The following is a 23,341-nucleotide window of genomic DNA, read 5'->3' as shown; positions in this document are numbered from 1 at the left end:
AACCACGAGCCCACTGATGCATACTATCACCTCTGGGGAAAAAAGGCCTGGCTAAAACCTCTCAGATCCTCTTCGCACACATAACCTTGAGCATCTATTAAACTGTTCATAGTTAACATTTCCAAAGCTCAAACACTACCCTAACAGCAGACATCCGGTGAACACTTGAAGATATTAGCTTCAGTAGTTCATCAACTGCTGCTATAAACAACATGTGTAAGTCATTTCTCCCCCTTCTAAAGAAAAAGTCAGCAGCTGTTTGCTAAAAGTTTTTTTTTTTTTTATTGTGGATGAAGACATTGCCAGTTTACATATATCATTTTTATTTGGACTAGTTTTTCTGCCTTGCAGTGCTCCTGAGAAATTCAGAAATGCACTGACTTTAGTTCCATAAAATACAAGCCAGTATTAAGGTTGGACTGTAAATATTCCATAAGATATTTCCCTAAAAGTCAAAAGACAACTTATCAATTTTAACTAGAGAAACCTTAATAGGTTAGAAAGTAAAGACTGGCAAATAATCACAAATGTCAGATCACTACAAGTACCATTATTTTTTCCACGAAAGTTTTTCCATAGGAATATATAAATGTTATACTTGATGTTTACAAAATTAAAGATTAATTTTTATTAATGGAAGATGTTTTAATACTTTCTTATATGAAAAACTTGATTAGCCTTAAAAATAATATGCCCTAAGTATGATACTTAATAGTGCTTTATCAACAATTCTTATTTCTCTCTTGTTCCTGAAGCACTGTTGTTTTGTTTCCCATCTACTGATTGGCAAAGTATTTTGACTTTTCCCTCCTTTCAACTGTCCATTAAAAGGTTAAAATAAACTAGATGCTTTATTTGAGGGGGATATTTAATATTTAATTGGATGGTTTTAAGAAAGTCAATCTTCTTCCCCCATGTTTTTGTTGTTTAGTTTTTAACTCAATAATGGCAGGAACTAAAAAATAACCATGAAATACAGTATTATACTAAAATCAAATCCAACGGCTGGATGAATTTTCTACTACAATAAAGCAGTTGAAAACCATTAGGAATGTTGTGGAAAACTGTGGCAGTGATGGTAAAATGCAACCACAAATTTTAGTAAGTTTCTAGAGGAATAAACAGTAAAATTACTGTAGTTAAAGTACTGCAATAAAATTAGCATTAGCAATATCCAACTGCTAACATCAGAATTATATGCTTCATCACTATATGATTACTAAGAAGATTCCTTGAGCAGATGGTTCATCTCTGACACAACTTAATTCAGAAAAGTAGATGAGTTATGTCTGGTTTGGATCAACAAACACTTAGTATGCATACCAGTGAGCTATAGTTTCGATGATGATACAATTGAAACGTTAGATACTACAGCATTAGGACAAGGTCACATACTTTTAAAAATAGCAGCCATGTAAGGTCATGTTGGGATGTTTAGATATGCAATCCACCCATAACAGCTTTCCAACTTCTGTTAAACTATGGGGTGAGCGGGGATAGGCTGTTTGGAAGCAAGAAAGGAAATACTGAAAATATCATAAAAGGTATTTAAATATGATGACATGCTACTTATACCCACCATGCATCTCCTTTCCAAATTAAAAGAGGAAGTTTTTTTCTGTTATTATATTCCTTCAAAATAAAGGATCACGTTGTCTTTTCTTTTTTTTTTTAAACTGAGAAACTTTTATTTCAGATGCTCCACACTGAAATGAAAATTCAATGGCAAGCAGCAAATAATTTAGGATAGTCAGTGAAAGTATCTTTGAAAGGACCTTATAAAATCTAAGAATAATCATTTCATAGAGAAATAATAGTGGACAAAACAGACAGGAGGCAGTTTGATAGTTCTAATATAGAACTGGTATGACAACTTCCTTTAAAGTATACTAAATAAAGAATGGCAATATAAATAAGTTAGCCAAGGAGACAGGGGACGTTCTGAAGCAGCAATGTCTAAGTTACTAGATTTTCCAGAAAAACAAGCTTTGTCTAGCAACACATAATGACTTCCAATCCTCTAAATACAGTACAAAGTATACAGTTAATCACAGCAAAATTTACAAACGACCAAATTTAGCCCTGGCCAGAGCCAGGCCTATTTACATATTTGGATTAGTATCATTTTCATCTTTCCTTATTATACAGATGTTTCTATTTTAAAGGCATATCGAAATTTACAAAATTTGCAAAGAAATGTCTTTAAATGTACAACTTCAACAACTAATACAAACATGAACATCCTGATATAACTAAATTCCAAGTCAGGATTTTTATGAGGGGTTTATAAAAGAATTAAAGGGATATTCCCTCACCGTTAAGTTCCAAACACCCGGTGCTGGTGCTGCCCAAGTAACTCACTGCCCTGGTGACTGTGAAGATGATGGACGACCCCTGGGTGGCCATCCCTCTCACGTCAACACCTCAGATAGAGGCAGGAGGTGGTGTATCTAGGGATATTGCTGATTATAGTTCTGTAAATGCAGCTGTACAATTTAACACTTAGATCAAAGTTGTGAGTAGGGTTGTGGAAACATTTTAAGATGGTTATCTTTAATGAGACACTTTAGCTCTTAAAGCAAAACCATACAGTGACAACATGTACTTAACAGTGAAAAGGAAGAAGCATCTGATAGGTTCAGCAACGTAGAAGGATCTCAAGGGAATTATGGTGAGTGAAAAAAGGCCATCTCCAAAGGTTACACTGCACGATTCCAGTGAATGGCACTCTTGAAGTGACAAAATTACAGAGGAGCATTGTGAGGGGTGCCAGAAGGTCAAGAGCCGGGAGGGAAGACGGCGGCTATGACTGTGAAAGGCGGGCAGGGGGATCCCGGACGAAACTGTGTGCTCTCTGTGCTCAGTCTACACACACGATGAAGCTGCAGAGAGCTAAACAACACGCCTTCTACCTCAGGACACCGTCACCTCCCAGGGACAACCCTGTTCTTGGCCTAAAGATAAGTAATATGCTTTAGATCAATTTTTACACTATGTGGATAAGCCACTACTATTTTCTTCTCCCCCCCCTTTTTTTTGGTAAATCTACTGATTATCTTTAAAAGATAACTATACGTCTCTAGTTTAAATGAGCTTGAAAAGGAAAGAACTGATATATAGCTACTAGTATTTTTGTCTTTCTTTTTATTTTTCTTACTTTTGTAAATTAAAATTAAAAAGAATGTTTCTAGCTTAAGTTAGGTCAAATGAGACAGGGGGAAAAAAGGAGATAAGATAGCAAACACTTCCTCCTTTAACTCTTGCGATTTCTAAAAGCATTAAGAATATTAGTTTAAACTTAGAGAAAGTATAACTGCAAACAAATACATGACTTCTTCCAAAAGGCCACTTAGTGATAAAGTATGTACATAGTGTTGACGGTTTGTTTCTTTAAAGTGCGATATATGTCAGCTCTGGCTTGAGAATAATCTATTGCTTTAAAAGGTCTTTCAGCACAACTCCAGCACTGTTGTCAGGCGACACCGGCAAAGGCGTAAACGTGGGCAGAACGTCTGAGATGGGTTTCAAAAGGAGATGCCCAGGTCCGCCAGGTCCAAGTCCAGCTGGGTTAAGGAGAGGCACAGCTGCAGAGCGGGGAGCCAGGAATGGATTCACATCTGTTCTTCTACCAGCCCTGAATTCTGCTGTATCTAGATGACAAAACAAGGATGATTTAGTCTCCCACATATTATCTGGTCACTGGTATACATGTGTTTTAGGTTCTGAGATTTGGCCCCCAAATAAATTTAACTTATACGCTGCTAGGTTCTGGATCTGATAAGCAGGGTCTATGAAACACACAAGGTGAAATAAAGAAGCAATAAATAAGAGAAAGGAATGGGAGAGAGAAATATTTGTATGTAGAGCTAATATTATTAAACGCATTACTATTGCTGTCTTATACTTAATACCAGTTATGTGTGTTGTATTGTGTGCTGAAAGGGGTAATTGCTCAATTGTGTCTGATTCTTTGTGATCCCACAGACTTAGCCCACCAGGCTCCTCTGTCTATGAAATCTTCAGGCAAGAACACTGGAATGGGTTGCCATTCCCTTCTCCAGGGGATCTTCTCGACCCAAGGATTGAACCCAAGTGTCCTATACTGCAGGAAGATTCTTTACCATCTGAGCCACCAGGGGATTCCCATCTATATGGAATGAGGTAGGGAAGGAGAGATGCAATCAGATAGAGACCTGTGCACCTAGAGGGGACAAAGAAGAGGAAGGGGATTACACAGGCAAAGATACTCTCTGGGGAGTGAGCCATTTGAACCATATAGGGAGCTTCCCAGTTCTGGGGATTAATGTCATTTACTATAACAACAGTTTTCTAAAAAGTGTTTCCTATGTCACCAGGCAAATTTTATCTAACCATTTGAAAGATGGGAGGACTTGAGAACTTGTTTTGCCCAAATAATTAAAATGGTCCTGAAAAAAACTGGCATCCATATTATAATAACAATCAGATTTAATATTAATTTACCAAAACAAAAAGCAATGTATGCATCACATTAAACGGTCATCTTTTAGACATTCAAAGGTTTGAAAACAATTCTCATTAGATTATTTTTCTGTGAAGTCAGGCTGAACAATTAAGTTTTTACTGGAACAGCACCTAGTTTATGCCCTAAAGTCTTAGTTGACAGAATTCTGCTTTATTACCCAAGGTCATTAACAACTTCTTTGTTCAGAGACAAGCAACCCCTCAAAGACACCCTCTTCAGTGATGGGAAACTAAAATAAAAGAGGCCTCTAAAACAAAAAAGCATTGAGACAAATGTATCAAAGCTACTTATCACTGAGCACCCTTGGGTCTGAAAGCTGTACTTTTTCCTGTGAATGACAATTTCCCAAACTCTGAAATAGCTACATGGTAAGCTCTGGCTTTTGTCTCTGAGCAACACAAATCAAGCCGGGCATGTGACTTGATAACTGAAGTGGGGAGGTGTACAAAAGAAAAGGAGAGGAAAGAAGGGGAAGGGCAGGGGGAGGAGAGGAGGGAAGGGAGACCCTGCCAAAATAAATTTTAGAATCTTGAAAGATGCTAAAACTGGGGTTTCCCTGGTGGCTTAGTGGTAAAGAATCCACCTACCAATGCAGGAGACACGGGTTAGATTTCTGGCCCGGGACGATCCCACATGCCTTGCAGCAACTAAGTCCATGAGCCACAACTATTGAGCCCGTGCTCCAGAGCCCAGGAGCCGCAACTACTGAAGCCCGTGGGCCCTAGAGCCTGCGCTCCACAATAAAAGAAGCCACTGCAATGAGAAGCCCACGCATGGCAACAAAGAGTAGCCCCTGCTTGCTGCAACCAGAGACAAGCCTGCAGCAATGAAGACACAGCACAGCCAGAAACTATTAAAGGAAAAATAAAACCTAGTATAACAAGAAAAAACTGTTTTTAGTATAGTCTACACATTAAAGTTAAGACTTTTCTAAAGCCTAAATTTAGTAGACAAACCTTTTACCTAAAATAATTTTACTACTTTCACTTTCTATAAAAGTTCAGGAAAATAGAAATATTCATCTAAGGACGGACTAAAGAAGGATTCCCTGGTGGCTCAGACAGTAAAGTGTCTGTCTGCAATGCAGGTGACCCGGGTTCGATGCCTGGGTTGAGAAGATCCCCTGGAGAAGGAAATGGCAGCCCACTTCAGTACTCTTGCCTGGAAAATCCCATGGATGGAGGAGCCTGGTAGGCTACAATCCCGGGGTCACAAAGAGTTGGACACAACTGAGCGACTTCTGAGAGCTGAGAGAAGGACTAAAGAAGTTCTTAAAATTTCAGAATATAAATTCAGTATTTTATCCAAATTTAAGTACTGAGCAAGTGACATAAACCTGAGAGTATATAATATGTACCTTTACAGTCCAGCTAGCAAACATGTTAGTCTATTAAAATATGAAGATTTCAGATAAAACATATGCTATGCTATGCTAAGTCGCTTCAGTCGTGTCCGACTCTGTGTGACCCCATAGACGGCAGCCCACCAGGCTCCCCTGTCCCTGGGATTCTCCAGGCAAGAACACTGGAGCGGGTTGCCATTTCCTTCTCCAATACATGAAAGTGAAAAGTGAAAGTGAAGTCGCTCAGTCGTGTCCGACTCTTAGCAACCCCATGGACTGCAGCCTACCAGGCTCCTCCGTCCATGGGATTTTCCAGGCAAGAGTACTGGAGTGGGCTGCCCAGGCAAGAGTACTGGAGTGGGGTGCCATTGCCTTCTCCGAGATAAAACATATAGCCCTTCCAATAAAGAATCTGTACAGAGCCTAAAGGGCTTTACTAGTGGCTCAGACTGTAAAGAATCCACCTGCAATGTAGGAGACCCGGGTTTGATCCCTGGGTTGGGAATATTCCCTGGAGATGGGAATGGCAACCCACTCCAGGGGGAAATCCCATGGACAAGGGAGCCTGAAGGGCTGCAGTCCGCTGGCTAGCAAAGAGTCAGACACAACTGAGCGACTGAACACGCACGTGCACGTGAGCAGAGTCTAACGCATTACACTTCAATCTGAACTCAAGACTGCACTGCATGCCAGCATGGGGGATATGAACAGCACAAATAAGATCCTACAACCTAGTAGGGTAGAAAACCACGTCCACATATTGTAGAACCGCCAAACCATCTGCTTCCAGGCAGGCCTTTCAACACATACGAACTCTTCATAGTGTTCTTGGATGTCTGAGCTAGTTTACTAAACTGCACTTGTAAATATTATTAACATACCAACTCTGGTTACTGAGTGTAATACTCAGATTACCACATGGAAAAAAGTCTTTCTCTAACTATATAAACCACAATTCTAACTGATTAGCAATAAGCACTATTAGTGAGAAAGGAAAATGGGTGAACAGCGGTTTACCAGATCCATCAAGCACTCCCAAGAATAATTCAATGTGGCTTATGCAGAGAGAATTATTCCAATATATAAAGGGAAAATATTTCATGTTGCTCAAATTAACCTAAGCTAATTAAATATCAGCTTGCAATAAGAATATACATATGAAGCCAAAATCTAATGCCTTACTGGAAGTTTGGAAGAAATTGTTGCACATTTTCAAAAACACTAAAACTTCCGTTAGTATCACTGTAAAACATAATCATGAATCATCAACTTTTTAAATTGTAGAAAAGAAAATAAGTATCTGATTTTACCTTTAAAACTTTCTGGTGTACTTGTATCTGGTTTTCTCCTTCCTGGTGAATCTAGAGGTTTCATATCATGAACAGAAAGCTTGGGTGGTGGAACAGATGGATGAGATTCTGTTTCTAGAAATTTAACAAAAAGTTCTGAAAAAGACTAAGAAGAAATATTTTGGATATATTAGGCAGATAATAAAATTATATTCACTACAACCAAGAAACTGTACCAGCTATTCTAATTCATATTAAAAACTAGTCATGCTATCTGAATCATTTCTTTATAAACAAGCCTTATGAACAATTAAAAGTGTTACTACTCTAACTGATACACAGGTATCAACAGAAAACAAGCATCAAATAATCGCGTTTTTCTACAGTAGCACCCAATCAATGAGTACAGTAAAAGGTCACCAGTAATATTATTATCAGATTAAAATAATGTAGTGTAGAACTTTCCTTTCAATTTATGCCACTCAATTTAAGAGTTCTATCTCTCACCAGCTTCAGGTAAGTCACCTAGCCTCAGTTTCCTCTTTAGTTAAAAATAAACAAATAAATAAATACATAAAATAAAGAAGTAAACTCCACATTCTAACTCACAGTGGTACTCAATTCAATTAATACTCATTTGACGCCTACTGTATACCAGGGATCATGTTTTCATGTTAATTAACTGCTACCTCCGACCGAAATGTCAGTTTTTCTGAAGAAAAGCACTTCATCTATCTGGTGCGTAGCTTGCACTCTCCATGCTCAAAACAGTCTGACACACAGCAAGTGCTCAATAAGCATTCAATTGGCTCAGTGACTATATAGATACATACAGGCATAAAACAGAGCCTCTGTCTTTGAGAATCTAATAATTTAGTAGTAAGAGACAAATGATTATGTGCTGATAGCAGTACGATCAAAAACAAAGGAAGGAACAGTTAATATTTTGAAAAATAAAAGTATCATGTAAACAAAATGTTAAAATAAAACCTATATGCAATAAAACTATTAAATCTGGCTTTCTATCCATAAGCTAATCACCTCTTTGGATCCCAGTTTCCACAACTCCAAAGTAACAGGGCTGTATAAAACAACCTGAAAAAGAAGTCTAATTCTTTGCAAATGCATGTGAGGCACAACGATGTCACTACTCCTATTTGGCCAGAACGAAGCCGACTCTTACACTATTAAGCAGAGACTGCTGACTTGGTCTCAGAGGTGTGCTGGGAACACTCTTCGATCCTCCTCCAAGCCACCCAGTCATCCACCTGGTAACACCACCCTGGTCTTCAGTCAACAACTGAAAGATTATTTTAAAAGAGGAAAGTATGATCAATACAAGAAAAGAAAACAGAAGCATTTTTACATGATTTCAGATGGCAGTAACTCATGCTTTTCAAGTCCATTTCCCAGTTTCCTACTGACGGAAGCTATATATACACTGAAATGCCATCCCAGCACTATCTCAAATAAAACCTGAGGGCTGTCATCTCTCAAACTTTCAGCATTCTGATACGAATGGTGACTTAAAGTTATGAAACATTTAAGCTAATATTATACAAACTGCACAAATCTTCTCCGTAATATAAAATGATTCCATTTCTACATTATTGTATTCAGCAAAAGTTATATAAAACACAGGGGAAAAAATGTTTATATGATGCCAAGTATTTTAGTTATAAATATACTGAGATTCTTTTATATGATGCCAAGTATTCTAGTTATATTCAGAATGGCATTCAATGTTCAGTTACCTGATCCATTTCCTCCTTTTTGATGCCTAGAATGCTTCCCATTAATCGTAACACTTCATGACGCTGATGTTTTGGTGTGTGGAAGTGTCCAGTGAAGAGGTTTCTCATCAGGACTCTGAAAATGAAGGCAGAAACAGTACAAGCTAACTTGCCAGTTGTCTCAATATCCAGTGTACCCAAACAATAAATAATGAACATACAAATATTTAATTATACTTAAACAGCACTTAATTACAAAGAACACTAAACAATAAAATATTTTAAAGTAGCTTTAACAAAATCTTGACAAGTCTAATTAAGGAACATCACCAACAACTCAAAATGTGCCCCTTTAAAAACATCACTTAACAAGCCACCCACTTTCTTCAATCAAATAATCAACTGAGATTGGTGCTTCATTAGTAATTTTCAGTGCCTGCTTAGGTTGATATTATAAGGAGACGTTTCAGATTTCTCTCTCCTCCCTATCCTAAATGGTGATGGACAGTTCTTGTGCTTAATGGTTATGCTTATATTTCCCCATTCATTCACATTTATTAAAAACTTGCTAATAATATCTAAATCTTTAAAATGTTAAGATATATACTACATACTTAGGTTTCACACCTAATGCATTTGAGCAAGATACGTCCACTTAAGGGCAATAAAGAGAACAAAAAAGAATGGTAAGAATAAACTTCATATTTTTGAAGTACTTCGTACTGCGGTGATCTCTTCCATATGGTCTTAAGAAAAAGAATCTTAAGCTGGGAAAATATATTTAAAAACCAAGAGAAGGCAAGTTACTGACCCCTCATTAAAACTACCTGCAACTCATCACTATATAAGAAAAACAAAAGGTTTTTAAAAACTTAACACACACATTTACATGTAGAAATTGTTTTTACCATAAAAGTGATCCCCATAAAATACATAAAAGTAAAAGGCAGAGCATACTTGTCCACTTTTCCTTCTGTGCTATTTACTAAATTCATCAATTTCTTTTGTACATCATCCAGCATTTCTTGTTGGAGCTCATCTGTTTTAAAATACATGAATAAGATAGTCATTAACTGATTAAAATAATCTGTATGACTATATAATGAGATTTACGACATCTTTACTGAATTTTGAATATATGTACTTATTCTAATTAGGAATATTACGTCCATCTCTTCTTTGGTTCACTGAATTAGGCTTTCTGGTATAGAAATTACCTAGAAGCCAGAGTATGCATTAATTCACATTGTTTACCCCCAATAAAATAATCAATTCTTTAACAGAAAATTTAGAAACCAAAGGTTTTCATTCTCTTCAGAAGCTGAAGCGCAAACAAGAGATTTTTCACCGCTGCTTCCTTGCATGAAACATTTCCAGAGCCACTTTTTAACGGGAAAAAACGGAAAGGACAATTTTAGATTTTCCTTTTTCCATTTTCCTGGCTGGACTCTTTTTTGGTGAGCTGACGAAGGAAAGCAGCTAACACAATCAAGACCATGGCTCAGGAGGCAGCTGCCAGGGCAAAGTATCCTGAGGTAAACTGCAAAAAATTCAGATCACTGGTTCTAACAGACTAGGCAAGATACTATACAGCTTCTGACTGATTTAGAAAGATGTTTGGACTATTTTATTTTTAAATTCTTAGTTATTTGAAAAGGAAGCAAAATGTGTAAAGTCTTGGCAGAACACTTGGAATCTAAACAGTATTGAAAGCAAAGTCTAAAATTCCAACAGGGAGAGACCCTGTTCATAATCAACCACGCCATGGAGCCGTGGATTCCTAGACTAAGGAACTCTCAGCAGACCCATGGAGTCCACACCTGTTTCCTCAGAAACGGATAGTTTGAGCCAAAAGAGATGCTTATTAACATCAAGCTAGATTACAAATTTCATTCTGAAAGAAAAGTAAAGGAGAATGCTTTGCAGTAGAGCTCAACTTTTCAAATCAAGAAATATTCACATCCGAACACTAGACTTTGACCTCTTTCCACAAACCTACTCTTTGAGTTATGCAGCATTTTGCTAGTAGCAGCAGGATACAAGCTTCCTTATCCACTATATGACTTGCAAATATTTCCTTCTACTCTGTGGGGAGTCATTTCACTTTCTTGACAGTATCCTTTGAAGCACAAAAGTTTTAATTTTGATGAGTCTAATTTATTTTTTCTTATGTTTCTTGCCTTGTCTAAGAAGCCACTGCTTAAACTCAGTATCACAAAGATTTACTCCTATGTTTTCTTCTAAGAGTTTCACAGTTTTAACTCTAAAATGTAGGTCCATGATCCACTTTGAGTTACTTTTTCTGAACGGTGTGAGGTAAGGGTCCAAGGTTCCTATATGTGCGGATACCTAGTTGTTCCAGTAGTAAAATGTTGAAAAAACTATTCTCTTGGAATCTTTGTTAAAAATCAATTGACCAGAAATGTATGGTTTATTTCTGAACTCTCAATTCCCACTGCAGACCTCTGCAAATGTTTTTCCTTCTGCCTGGAAAGCTCTTTTCCATTGGCACTGCCTATTAATATTAACTCTTTACCCTTCACATCTCAGTGCCCAAGTCCTTTCCTCAAAGAAGTTTTCTCTGAACCTTACATGTTAAGCCAGATTCATCTGCTTTATGTTTTCATCCTGTCTGTACAATGCCTAAAATTCTGATTTAAGTACTAAACGTATATACAAAATGTCCAGTTTAACTGTTTGCAATAACCGGGGCTTTTCCAAATTGCCAAAATCTCAACTGCAAAATGTAATAGGCTAACTTTTACCAAAACAGAGATGGTTGTCATAACCATATTATAAAAATAAGGTTTGTGTTTGGAAAATCTACTACAAACATTTCCTTTCCTGTGTTTCCAGGGAAGAATTTAAGCCTGGACATTAAGAGACACACAGACACACAGAGACAGAGAGAACAAGACTATTATTTAAGTCTGGGTCAGAAAAAGACATTGTAGATTCTTAATGGACACATATATACTACCAACCAGGGTGCCAAGTGGGCCTTTTCTAGTGAAGGGGCCTTTTCTAGTTCTCAGTATTCAGAGGAAGAACATCAAGTAAATTAATCTCTCATTCATGTTCTGAATTAACCACCCCATTCCTCAACTAAAGTAAGTGCCAGAGGAGCACAGTCTTCTCTTTTGTCCTCCTCCACTTCTGCCCCAGGCTATGGAGAGGTGGCAGAAGAGAAGGTCAAATTTAGCCAACCCCCATCTTCCCTTTCTCTGAGACTTCCCTTCTCCTATTTACTTTCTTCTAAAAACTAATGATTTTTATATTGATTAAATTTCAAAATGATAAATACTAGATACAATATAAATTCTAGATAAAATATATTATTAAAATTAATCTCACAGTATCTTTTTACTTTTTAAATGTGGCTACTAAAATGTTTTTAATTCTAACTGTGGCTTACATTATATTTTTTTTAATGGATAACACTACTTTGGAATATAACCAGAATACAACCATTATACTATACTATCTCATTAAAAAAGAAAAGATAAAACTGAATGGTTGGATGGCATCACCAACTCAATGGACATGAGTCTATGTAAACTCTGGGAGTTGGTGATGGACAGGAAGGCCTGGCGTACTGCAGTCCATGGGGTCGCAAAGAGTCGTACATGACTGAGTGACTGAACTGAACTGAAAACTGAATGATAACTAGACATCTTCAGAGTAAAATTCACAACCTTGCTTCTGATAAAAATGACTTTAGTAAAATAAATTAGAAAAATTAAACTTTGTTCTATGAAAAACTGATCAAGAAATCCATCTTAATAAAGTTCAAGTAGTAAATATTTTCTTGATGAAAATTAGTTAATATTGGTAAAATTCTTATTGAAAGCTCTGTGTTCTGAAAGATAGAAGCAAAACATCCTTGCACGCATGCGTGCTAAGTCACTTCAGTCATGTCCGATTCTTTGTGACCTCATGGACTGTAGCCTGCTAGGCTCCTCTGTCCATGGGATTCTCCAGGCAAGAATATAGGAGAGGGTTGCCATGCCCTCCTCCAGGGAATCTTCCTGACCAAGTGATTGAATCCACATCTCTTATGTCTCCTGCAATGGCAGGTGGGTTCTTTACCACTACCACCACCTGGGAAGCCCTCAAAACATCCTTAAAGCCAAAATAAAAGGGTACAAATTTCTTAAAATTTTCATTATCAGAATATAAGCTAGTCCTGAGCTAGTGAGAAAGAGAACTGACAGTGTGACTATCCTCGAAAACATGCAGAGGACTATTTAAACTTCAAGTAGCAGTTTAAGCGGACACTGATACTTGAGTCTAGAAAACAACCTTGGACTTTGGGGGAAAGGGTTGGAAGGGTGGTATTAACTAGGAAAGACTTAGAAAAGAAAGTTGAATACTGACTTCAAAGATCCCTACAGATTGCTCTTTTCTCCAGGCATACCTATTCTCCTCCCATCAGATTCTCAATACTTCTCCACAAAAACTGCATACTAATTCAAACCACAATTTGAAATCAGAATTGTATTTATATGGGCAGGCAAAATACAGTTATTCAGAAGTGAGTATCTAGCCAAATACAACATCCCTGTGAAATAACCTAAAAACATGCCAAAATAATTCTTTGGAAATTATAAGGGGAAAAAAGGGCAGGGACAGGGTACACTTTAAAGTTGAGCAACAAAGTAACTGGGATTGGTCTGGTTTAGGTTAAGAGTTACTCTGAATATCTGACATCCTAAAACCATACTAGAGCCTCTTCTCTGTAATACTGAGAGATGGTGCCAGGGTCTTCATCACCTGATTTAAAATCAAAAGTAAACATAAAATGTGAGTGACTACAACAAATCAGTACAACACAATTTTCCATTTTATTTGCGGTTAGCAACACTGTACTATAATACTGTCTTTAGAAAGCACTGTAAAATTAGGTCACACTCCTTACAAACTCACTGGCTGTTTTATGACTAAGCTCCCTTGGACAAGACTCAAGTTTATTTAACAGCCACCTGACCAAGAAAGGGTTTCCCTGATGGTTAATATGGTAAAGAATCTGCCTGCACACTGCAGGCAGGCCTGGGTTCGATCCCTGGGTTGGGAAGATCTCCTGGAGAAGGGAATGGCAACCAACTCTAGTATTCTTGCCTGGAGAATTCCATGGACGGAGGAGCCTGGCATGCTACAGTCCATGAGGTCACAAAGAGTCAGACATATCTGCACGACTAATATACACTCACTGAGAAAAGAAAGGTGGCTGGAGCAGGACTTGAGAGTCAGAAGACCTGCATGAAATCGCGCTCCTGTCCCAAGACCTGAAATATGAATCACGGTCCTGTCACCAGGGCCAGACTTCACTGTCTATTTTGCAAAATGAGCTTGCTTATCTCAAGAAATTTTGAGAGAACCTACTGAGTGATTAAATATGACTTTTCAAAATAGTAAAGTGCTACATAAAGTACTAGAACTCATTCATATGATTTCGTAAAATACCATCTTTCAACCTTGCCTAACTATTATCAATAATATGTATCACTTTGGTTAACGTTAACATTGATAACTTTTCCTTCATTTTGCCTTGTCATCTTTACAAACTAAGGCAAAGAAGTCAATACAAGGAAGAAAAGAACATTAGAAATATGGTTTTATTATAGGTATGTCTATAGATGTAGATTTGTCGGGCTAGAAGTGAGAACACATGAGAGCTTTGCTCCAGAAAAAAAGGGACAAGACTGCTCCTTGCTGGTTACGGTTTTCTCAGGTGACTGAGAAATTTACGGGAGTGGTGGAGGCCTAGTCCTCATCCTGTGCAGTGGTCCCATGGGAAACCCACTCATTAATTAAAATACTTGCTTCTCTGGGGGTTGCACATAAAAGCTGGCCATTCAGTGACCTGAGCAGTCACAGTAGTCTTTGATTGTCAAAGGCAGAATCCAAGACTCTTAAGACGGGCTCAAACAACTCTGGGGTGACTCCTGGAGGAGTTAAGCTCACAAGTAGCACATGGGCCCACTACACAATTTCACTAGTGATTTTTATCCCTGACAAATTCAACTTAAAATGGGAAACAGAATCTCAAAAACCGAAACAAAGGGGTGTCAGAAATCTAACCTCTGACTAACACTCCAGCAAGATTCATGTATAATACGTACGGAGCTCATACTTACAAGTATTTAGTTATTTGGGGCTTCTCTGGAAGCTCAGCTGGTATAGAACCCACCTGCAATGCAGGAGACCCTGGTTTGATTCCTGGGTCAGGAAGATCCCCTAGTGAAGGAACAGACCACCCACTCCAGTATTCTTGGGCTTCCCTGGTGGCTCAGTTGGTAAAGAATCCACCTGCAATGTGGGAGACTTGGGTTTGATCCCTGGGTTGGGAAGATCCCCTGGAGGAGGGCATGGAAACCCACTTCGGTACTCTTGCCTGGAGAATCCCCATGGACAGAGGAGCTTGGCGGGCTGCAGTCCATGGGGTCGCAAAGAGTCGGACATGACTGAGCGACTAAGCGGATCACACCACCCTTATGGCAGAAAGTGACAAGGAACTAAAAAGCCTCTTGATGGAAGTGAAAGTGGAGAGTGAAAAAGTTGGCTTAAAGCTCAATATTCAGAAAATGAAGATCATGGCATCCAGTCCCATCACTTCATGGCAAATAGATGGGGAAACAGTGGAAACAGTGTCAGACTTTATTTTTTTGGACTCCAAAATCACTGCAGATGGTGACTGCAGCCATGAAATTAAAAGATGCTTACTCCTTGGAAGGAAAGTTATGACCAGCCTAGATAGCATATTCAAAAGCAGAGACATTACTTTGCCAACAAAGGTCCGTCTAGTCAAGGCTATAGTTTTTCCTGTGGTCATGTATGGATGTGAGAGTTGGACTGTGAAGAAAGCTGAGCACCCAAGAATTGATGCTTTTGAACTGTGGTGTTGGAGAAGACTCTTGAGAGTCCCCTGGACTGCAAGGAGATCCAACCAGTCCATTCTGAAGATCAGCCCTGGGATTTCTTTGGAAAGAATGATGCTAAAGCTGAAACTCCAGGACTTTGGCCGCCTCATGCGAAGAGTTGACTCATTGAAAAAGACTCTGATGTGGAGAGGGATTGGGGGCAGGAGGAGAAGGGGACGACAGAGGATGAGATGGCTGGATGGCATCACTGACTCGATGGACGTGAGTCTGAGTGGACGCCGGGAGCTGGTGATGGACAGGGAGGCCTGGCGTGCTGCGATTCATGGGGTCGCGAAGAGTCGGACACGACTGAGAGACTGAAGTGAACTGAACTAAAGCACAGCACAAAGATATGTCAGTAAATAAGCTGGGTCTGGTGTCTTACTTGCACTGGCTGCCTAAAAAATAAATTTAAATCTGATATATTAAATCTAATATAAGGAGATTTAGCCTCTTTGGTCAATTAAATATAATCAAAGCAAAAGCTAAAAATTTAATGGTCTTATTAACAGAATTTCAACTTATACAAGCACTTTCACTATAACAGCAAATTATAGTTTTAAACATAAAGGCACCCTGTATTTCTTTACATTTGAAGACGTATTACCATCTGCTTGGTCTTATAACTCAATTCTTTTCAACCATTTCAACAGAATTTTTATGGTGAATGCTTTCTTGTTCCATAATTATAAATATTAATTGCAGAATGAAAAGTAATTTTTGAAACTCCATTTCCTAGCAAAGAACTCACAAAAAAAATTTATGAATACAGTATATCCTCATTAACGAGTTTTAATAGACTAGAATCTGATTAAGCTCAATTATCAATGTTGAAGTCTACTGGATTATTTGTACAGTTAAGTTAGAATTAGTACATGTATATGAAAGAGACTTTATGTAAATATTTTAATATAACCAGATCAAATTTACTTTCCCTCTCCACCTTCCTCTCTCAACCATTTAAATTAAAATTCAGATAATCTGTACTGCATTCTTCCATATCAAAACAATTTTTTTTAAGAGACTGAATATTGTGAATCAAGTTATAAATTTAATTTTTAAATTTAAAAATTAAAATTTTAAAATATGACACAGACCTGTCATATTGCAAAAGAAAGGGCCTCAATTGGGTCAGTAACGAGTAAAGTCATAATAATAATTTTGCCACTTACTGAATATCATCACCACTGTATACTAGTATGTACTGATTTATATTAATGACAAATGGCTTTCTAAGCTACAGACTAAACCGTGACCCATTTCTGAAAGCTGTTGGAAATCAGCATGGACTAAATCTGATACAAAGAAATGTTTGTTCAGCCCACAGGGTTTTTCTTTTCTAACTTAAATTACATGTCACATCAAAGTCTACATTTCTGGTGTCTTCTGAAAGATCTGAAGATTTAGCAACCCTGGACCCACTTTCCTGCATGGCAACAGTTGGATGAAGAGAGTCTGTTGCCCCCTATAAGAAACTCTCCAGTTCCCCTGTCTCTACTTAGTCCTATTTGCTATACTATACTAAATTATAGTATAATTTAGCCCCAGTTTAAAACTTGTGTTCATGATCCAACAGCTTACTCCCACCTCTGCCTTCTCCACACTCCACACCAGTGCAGCATACACGCATAATGAGTCCACTAGATCCTCAGCCAGTTTCCAGATCTGATGCTGTTTCCTATGAATTCCTCCCTCTGTCTAGAATGTTCCTTCCCAACTCTCTGCCTGCTTCACTGGACGTATTCACCATTCAAGTGAGGGCAAGTATAGCTTTCACTAGCCTTTTCTACCCTTCCATATCACCATCATGGGTAGAATAGATTGTCTTCCTTTTCAAATAGCTTGTTGCAAGTATGTGACTATCCTCCTGAACTCTTGTCCCCTATCTTTGTATCTTGAGCACTTATTTTAGTGCTTGGCACACAGCAGAAAACAACGAATCTGTGACAAATAAAAGAATGACTGCTTTTTCTCTGGGAAGGGAGACTATCTGAGACTGTAACACAGGACAAAAAGAATAAATGATTTATCTTATGAATTACTCGTCTATATGAAGAAAAAGACACAAAACACATTAAGTCAAAAATTCTCAAAGTTACATATTTTGCTTTTCCCTTTATACTTAGAAGAACTAATAAAACATACATTTTAAAAATATAACCATTAAAAAATTAAAAAGAAATAAAACCATTATGTTGAAAAGGGCCTATTTACCTAATTGACACAAGCTTTTTTCTTAATTAAAAATTTTGACATTTTCTAGTACACCCAGATGTTTATATCATCACAATTTTTTAACTATTTACGGCAACTCAGAAAACTGCATCTGGTATTTCTTATATGTTTCCTCTAAAATCACAACTTCTGCCAAAAACATCTATAAAGAAATCCCTCAAAAGGTTTGGGTAACAAAGCGTCTGGGAATGTATCTGGCCTATGTTCAACAGGACATTATATGTTTTCTTGTATAAATCATGTCCTGGAAAACGGAATGTCTTTATTTAAAATAAAAAATCCACCATCCAGCACCATAAAGGTGGCTCCATGAAAAACAGTTTAAACGTTTTATATCTGTAGTTTTAAAATGTTTTTATGCTTCATATTACAGTTGGTTTACTGGGGCTCATTTTATACATTCTTCTAGATTTTCTTTAAAAAAACACTCTAAGGAAATTTTCCATTCTCAACTCATAGAAGACTTTTTTAAAAAGCAGTAACAAAACCTTAAAAAAAAAAATCAGTGACGGGGCCCTTTAAGATATGGCTATAAAACTGGCGCACAGACTGAAAGACTTCCCCGGTGCTGGAATCCAAACTTGCATTGCTTATGAAAACTTATTTTTCTTGGTGTACCATAAAATTTACCAGCCTTTTCAATAATAGTTATCAAAACAGTAATTCTTTTGTGCTTCCTATTCCAATTTTATCCAACCATTTTCACTTTAAGCAGGAATTTATCTCAAGGATGACGATAGAGAATAATAAGCAAAAGAAAGAAAATGTTAAATTTGTCCATGAACATAGCCATATAACACATCTTTCAGTGGTTCAGCTGTAGTCTAGGTTTCCATAGGTGTACATTCTCCCATGAATGACAATTTCACAGAAATTCTGAACTCTGATCAACTCAGAATAGTTCATGAAAGACATTATCCTACCTGCTTCACAGAGGACCAATGTCTTAAGTTTGAAAAAAATCAGTAAAATCTAGGATGGCATGTGAAATAAGTCTTTGGACCTACACTGAAAAAGAACACTTACAGAAAAAATGCTGAAAAAATAATTTCTAAAAGGAAAGAAAGCAGCAATTCTTCTACCAGCCAACACTACCTATTAAATTATAGCACCTACAGGATCTGAGGGTTTCTTTTTATTGTGACTTTCCCACAGTGTGTGGGGCTGGGGGGTGAGGGGGAGAAGACAAAGAACTTACACTTTGGGAGTAAAATCTTACTACTAGTTTAGAGCTCTGTCTACTCAGGTTTCTTTTCTCCATGGAATGTCCCTAACCCTTAGTAGGATTCTTGGAGAACTAAATACGCACTCTCTGACAGAGCTGAGCACCACTGTCTTAAACTATGAACCTATGGTGTGTATCTAGGCCAGGTGTTACCTCCTTAACTAAGTTCCTATAAAAAAGAGAAGTAGGGGGTGCTCCTAACTAGTATCTCACACAGCGTCTAACATGAAGCCAAGTAGTTGGTTCACATTAAGTATTTAACACCTGATTAAGGCATCATCATATTTTTCACACAAAACCTGTAAATACTCAGGACTCATCACCACAATTGCACATACACAGCACCAACAATTATCTACTCTAAGAAAGACTGAAATCATCAACAACCTACTGTTTTAATACTGGTGTTATAAGCAATAGCTCCCTTTTCATACGTTTGACCAGACTGAATCATCTCATCTCTGGTAGCAATGACATAAGCATTTCAAATAAAATACTGCTTTTTAAAATGAGTTTCCTAATATTGTTTAAATGCTGAAACTGCATATCAACTAATCATCGAACAGTCCACAGATGCTTAGAAATAAAAGAATACTTTGCCTCTACGATTCAAGTTTCTATGTACTTTCTTGCAACAAAAGCCAATCTGTCTTTTTCAAAACTGTTTCTCCTGGCAAATATTTTTGCTGTCTGGCCAAGTTTTGCGTTAAAAATAAAGTACAGTATTACAACATCAATCAACATTTAAAGTACTTAATGATCTATGAAAGAAAATATACAATGATTCTTTTGCAACAACCAAGCCAATCAAAGTTTTATTTATATTATCAAATCAAAAATGCAGCTTTGAGAAAATAAAATCACATTTGTGTTTAGAGATCTAAAAGTAATATTAAGCACTTAGGTAATAAAAGAAAACAGACTGTTAAGAAGAGCTTAAATGACAAGAATGACTTAAAGACATAACAGAACTAACCGTCCCTTTAACCCCCTCCCCTTCCCGTCTGTGCAACACTGGCCTCTTGCCTGCCCTTTCAAAGACCAGTTGTATAAGCATAATAAGAGCTTTTTCTGTGGTTAATATTAACTTCACAAAATGAATCCAGAATTCTATATATTTACAATGAATATTACTTTTAACTTTTTACATGAATAGGGACCTAGGCCACCTAAGCCTTGTCACTTACAATCAAAATCTAAAAATATTCTACTACTGAGGATTTAAATGGGTGCCTGAACAAATTACTAAGTAGTGTAGGGACTCTGAAAATATTTAGTAACTACAATAAGTCACAGCATTTTTTTCTTTCTTATCATCTACTGGGAAAAACACGGGTAGTTGTCTAAAAGGGGAGGTGAACTTAAATATTACAGTAGCATGACATACAGTTGAGTTGTCACAGACCAAGAAGTTGGCTCAGAATACTGCCTTTTTACCTATATTAGTCTAGCCCTTCCCGAAGATATCGATTCTTTGGCTAATCCCTTGACTGCTCAGTGTGTCTCCTTCAGGTTGCCATATGTCTTCTAGGCAAAGCTGTAGATATGCAGATGACACCACCCTTATGGCAGAAAGTGAAGAGGAACTAAAAGGCCTCTTGACGAAAGTGAAAGAAGAGAGTGAAAAAGTTGGCTTAAAGCTCAACATTCAGAAAATGAAGATCATGGCATCGGGTCCCATCACTTCATGGCAAATAGATGGGGAAACAGTGGAAACAGTGTCAGACTTTATTTTTTTGGACTCCAAAATCACTGCAGATGGTGACTGCAGCCATGAAATTAAAAGATGCTTACTCCTTGGAAGGAAAGTTATGACCAGCCTAGATAGCATATTCAAAAGCAGAGACATTACTTTGCCAACAAAGGTCCGTCTAGTCAAGGCTATGGTATTTCCTGTGGTCATGTATGCATGTGAGAGTTGGACTGTGAAGAAAGCTGAGCGCCAAAGAACTGATGCTTTTGAACTGTGGTGTTGGAGAAGACTCTTGAGAGTCCCCTGGACTGCAAGGAGATCCAACCAGTCCATTCTAAAGGAGATCAGCCCTGGGATTTCTTTGGAAGGAATGATGCTAAAGCTGAAACTCCAGTACTCTGGCCACCTCATGTGAAGAGCTGACTCATTGGAAAAGACTCTGATGCTGGGAGGGATTGGGGACAGGAGGAGAAGGGGACGACAGAGGATGAGATGGCTGGATGGCATCTCCGACTCAATGGACGTGACTTTGAGTGAACTCCGGGAGACGGTAATGGACAGGGAGGCCTGGCGTGCTGCGATTCATGGGGTCGCAAAGAGTCGGACATGACTGAGCGACTAAACTGAACTGAACTGAAAGCTGTAGTTACAGTGGCCTTCAACCCAACTAGACTGTTTTCCAAATAAACACTGCCTCTGGGTAAGGGCAACCATTTCAATATTTAGGGTATACTATCCCATCTTCAAAGGAGATATATACAGAACAAAATACAAGTTAGCCTATAAACAACTGTTTCCTGACAAGAAATAGAGCAACATGGAAAGATTATGAACTTTGGTCAAGGATAAAAGATCAGAGTTTAAATCTCAGTGTCTTTAACTTATAAACTGGAACTAATACCGCCTACTTTAGTTTCTTGTGAAAGGTAAATAAAATATGAGAAGACTAAAGAATACAGTACATGTATATAAAATGCCCATGTAGACCCCATATATAACTGTTTCCTTGTCCATTTCCAGCCCCTCGATTACATTGAGAGTTCCATGGCTGGCCAAATCTTACAAAGCAAACAGAGGACTTTTAGTTGGGCACTAATCTGCCTCAGATTAGTGACCTTAAGGATACGACTTCACATTCTCTTAGTATTTTTTTTATTTCTAACAATCTCTCATCTCCTGTCTCCTGCTTGTTTTAGGCCAACTTATCTGGCCTGTCCCTTGGTATCCACAATTCAGTGATTTGTCTGCTTGCCTCCTTAATGTCCAGGTCACCGTTTTCTGTTGTCTGACAGTGTTTGTGCTGTGCCATCTCCTACTTTTGCCTGTTTCTATCTCATGTTACGAGGTGCTTCTTAATTCCTTAATTACATGTCTTGGTACTACTGCTCCTAACCCACCCCCTGAAGCTGATACATTTCTAGGTTCTCATCACCCTTCTGATAATCTTTAATCATTACCTACTAAATGCAGCCATAGAATAGCTTCAACTTCCTGGGGACCATTAAATCAGAGATTAAACAAGGACATGCCATCTCTGTCAGCAGTCAGTTAACAAAGCATGATGAATCACCTGGTTATCTGAGGCCCAACTGATAATCCTAAACACAGGACTCACCCTAGGGAAGTGACAGGGCCTATGAGATAGTTTACAAGCATCAAAAAATACATGAGTGCCTACATGTAAAGCATCATCTATAATTGTAACATGCTAGTTATAGGCAGACATTCATTCCACAAAAAGTTACTCTTTTACTTAAGAACGCTGCCTCCTTTAACATATCAGATAGCTTTAGGCAGGATGAACATGGATTAAACAGGGAAAAGTCACACTGTGACAAGCTGACTCAGTCAAATCTATCCCTTAGATGGTCAACAAGGTGGCAGAAAGCACAGCTGAACAGCCTCAATATTCAGAAGAACTAACCAGTAGATAGCCAGGGCCAACTTATGACTCTGGTTTCACTAGGAGCCGTATTCAAATCAAAGTAAACTGATCATGGGGGACAGAAGTGGAAGTCACATTCTAGCAGAAGTTGTTCTCACTCGACTGTACCAACGCATGGCAGGACACTACATCTGATTCAACACTGGTATTGCAGGAAAAAAGAAAAAGGAAAAAACCTACTTTGTTTCTTAAGTTCTTCAATTTGTTCTTCCTTTAAATCTAACTGTTCTGTAAGTCTTGATGCCGAATCTAATGCAGCATTTGCTTCATCCAAACGTTCCTGAGGAAGAAAAGTTCATTAAGAAGCAGCATGCAAAAACTACTGCACAAACTATAGAGCTGGAAGACAGCTTAAAGTCAATCAATCCCTTTCAGCTGATGAAGCCATATTTCTCTGACCTTGGGCAAGTTCATTTGATACTGCTAAGTATGAAAGATAACACACTCCACAACAT

General features: G+C 37.9%; 1 protein-coding gene across 3 annotated transcripts in view; it reads right to left on the bottom strand.

The window, feature by feature from the left end:
- Positions 1-1,657: 1,657 nt before the first annotated feature.
- Positions 1,658-23,341, bottom strand: part of TRIP11 (thyroid hormone receptor interactor 11) — a 69,185-nt gene continuing 47,501 nt past the window's right edge. For all 3 annotated transcript variants that reach the window (XM_086363186.1, XM_086363187.1, XM_086363188.1), the window contains 6 exons: positions 23,067-23,166; positions 9,826-9,907; positions 8,890-9,004; positions 8,319-8,435; positions 7,157-7,301; positions 1,658-3,650 (listed from right to left, as the gene is read on the bottom strand). In XM_086363186.1, coding sequence (XP_086219312.1) covers positions 3,430-3,650; positions 7,157-7,301; positions 8,319-8,435; positions 8,890-9,004; positions 9,826-9,907; positions 23,067-23,166 — 780 coding nt within the window. In that variant the 3' untranslated portion in view covers positions 1,658-3,429. The remainder of the gene's footprint in view (positions 3,651-7,156; positions 7,302-8,318; positions 8,436-8,889; positions 9,005-9,825; positions 9,908-23,066; positions 23,167-23,341) is intronic.

The sequence above is a fragment of the Bos grunniens genome, chromosome 21, assembly GCF_055505025.1.
Source record: "Bos grunniens cultivar Pamir isolate PY7600 chromosome 21, Bosgru_T2T1.0, whole genome shotgun sequence".
Lineage (NCBI taxonomy): Eukaryota > Metazoa > Chordata > Mammalia > Artiodactyla > Bovidae > Bos > Bos grunniens.
The sequence above is the reverse complement of the archived record's forward strand: the minus strand, read 5'-3'. Positions and strand labels throughout refer to the sequence as shown.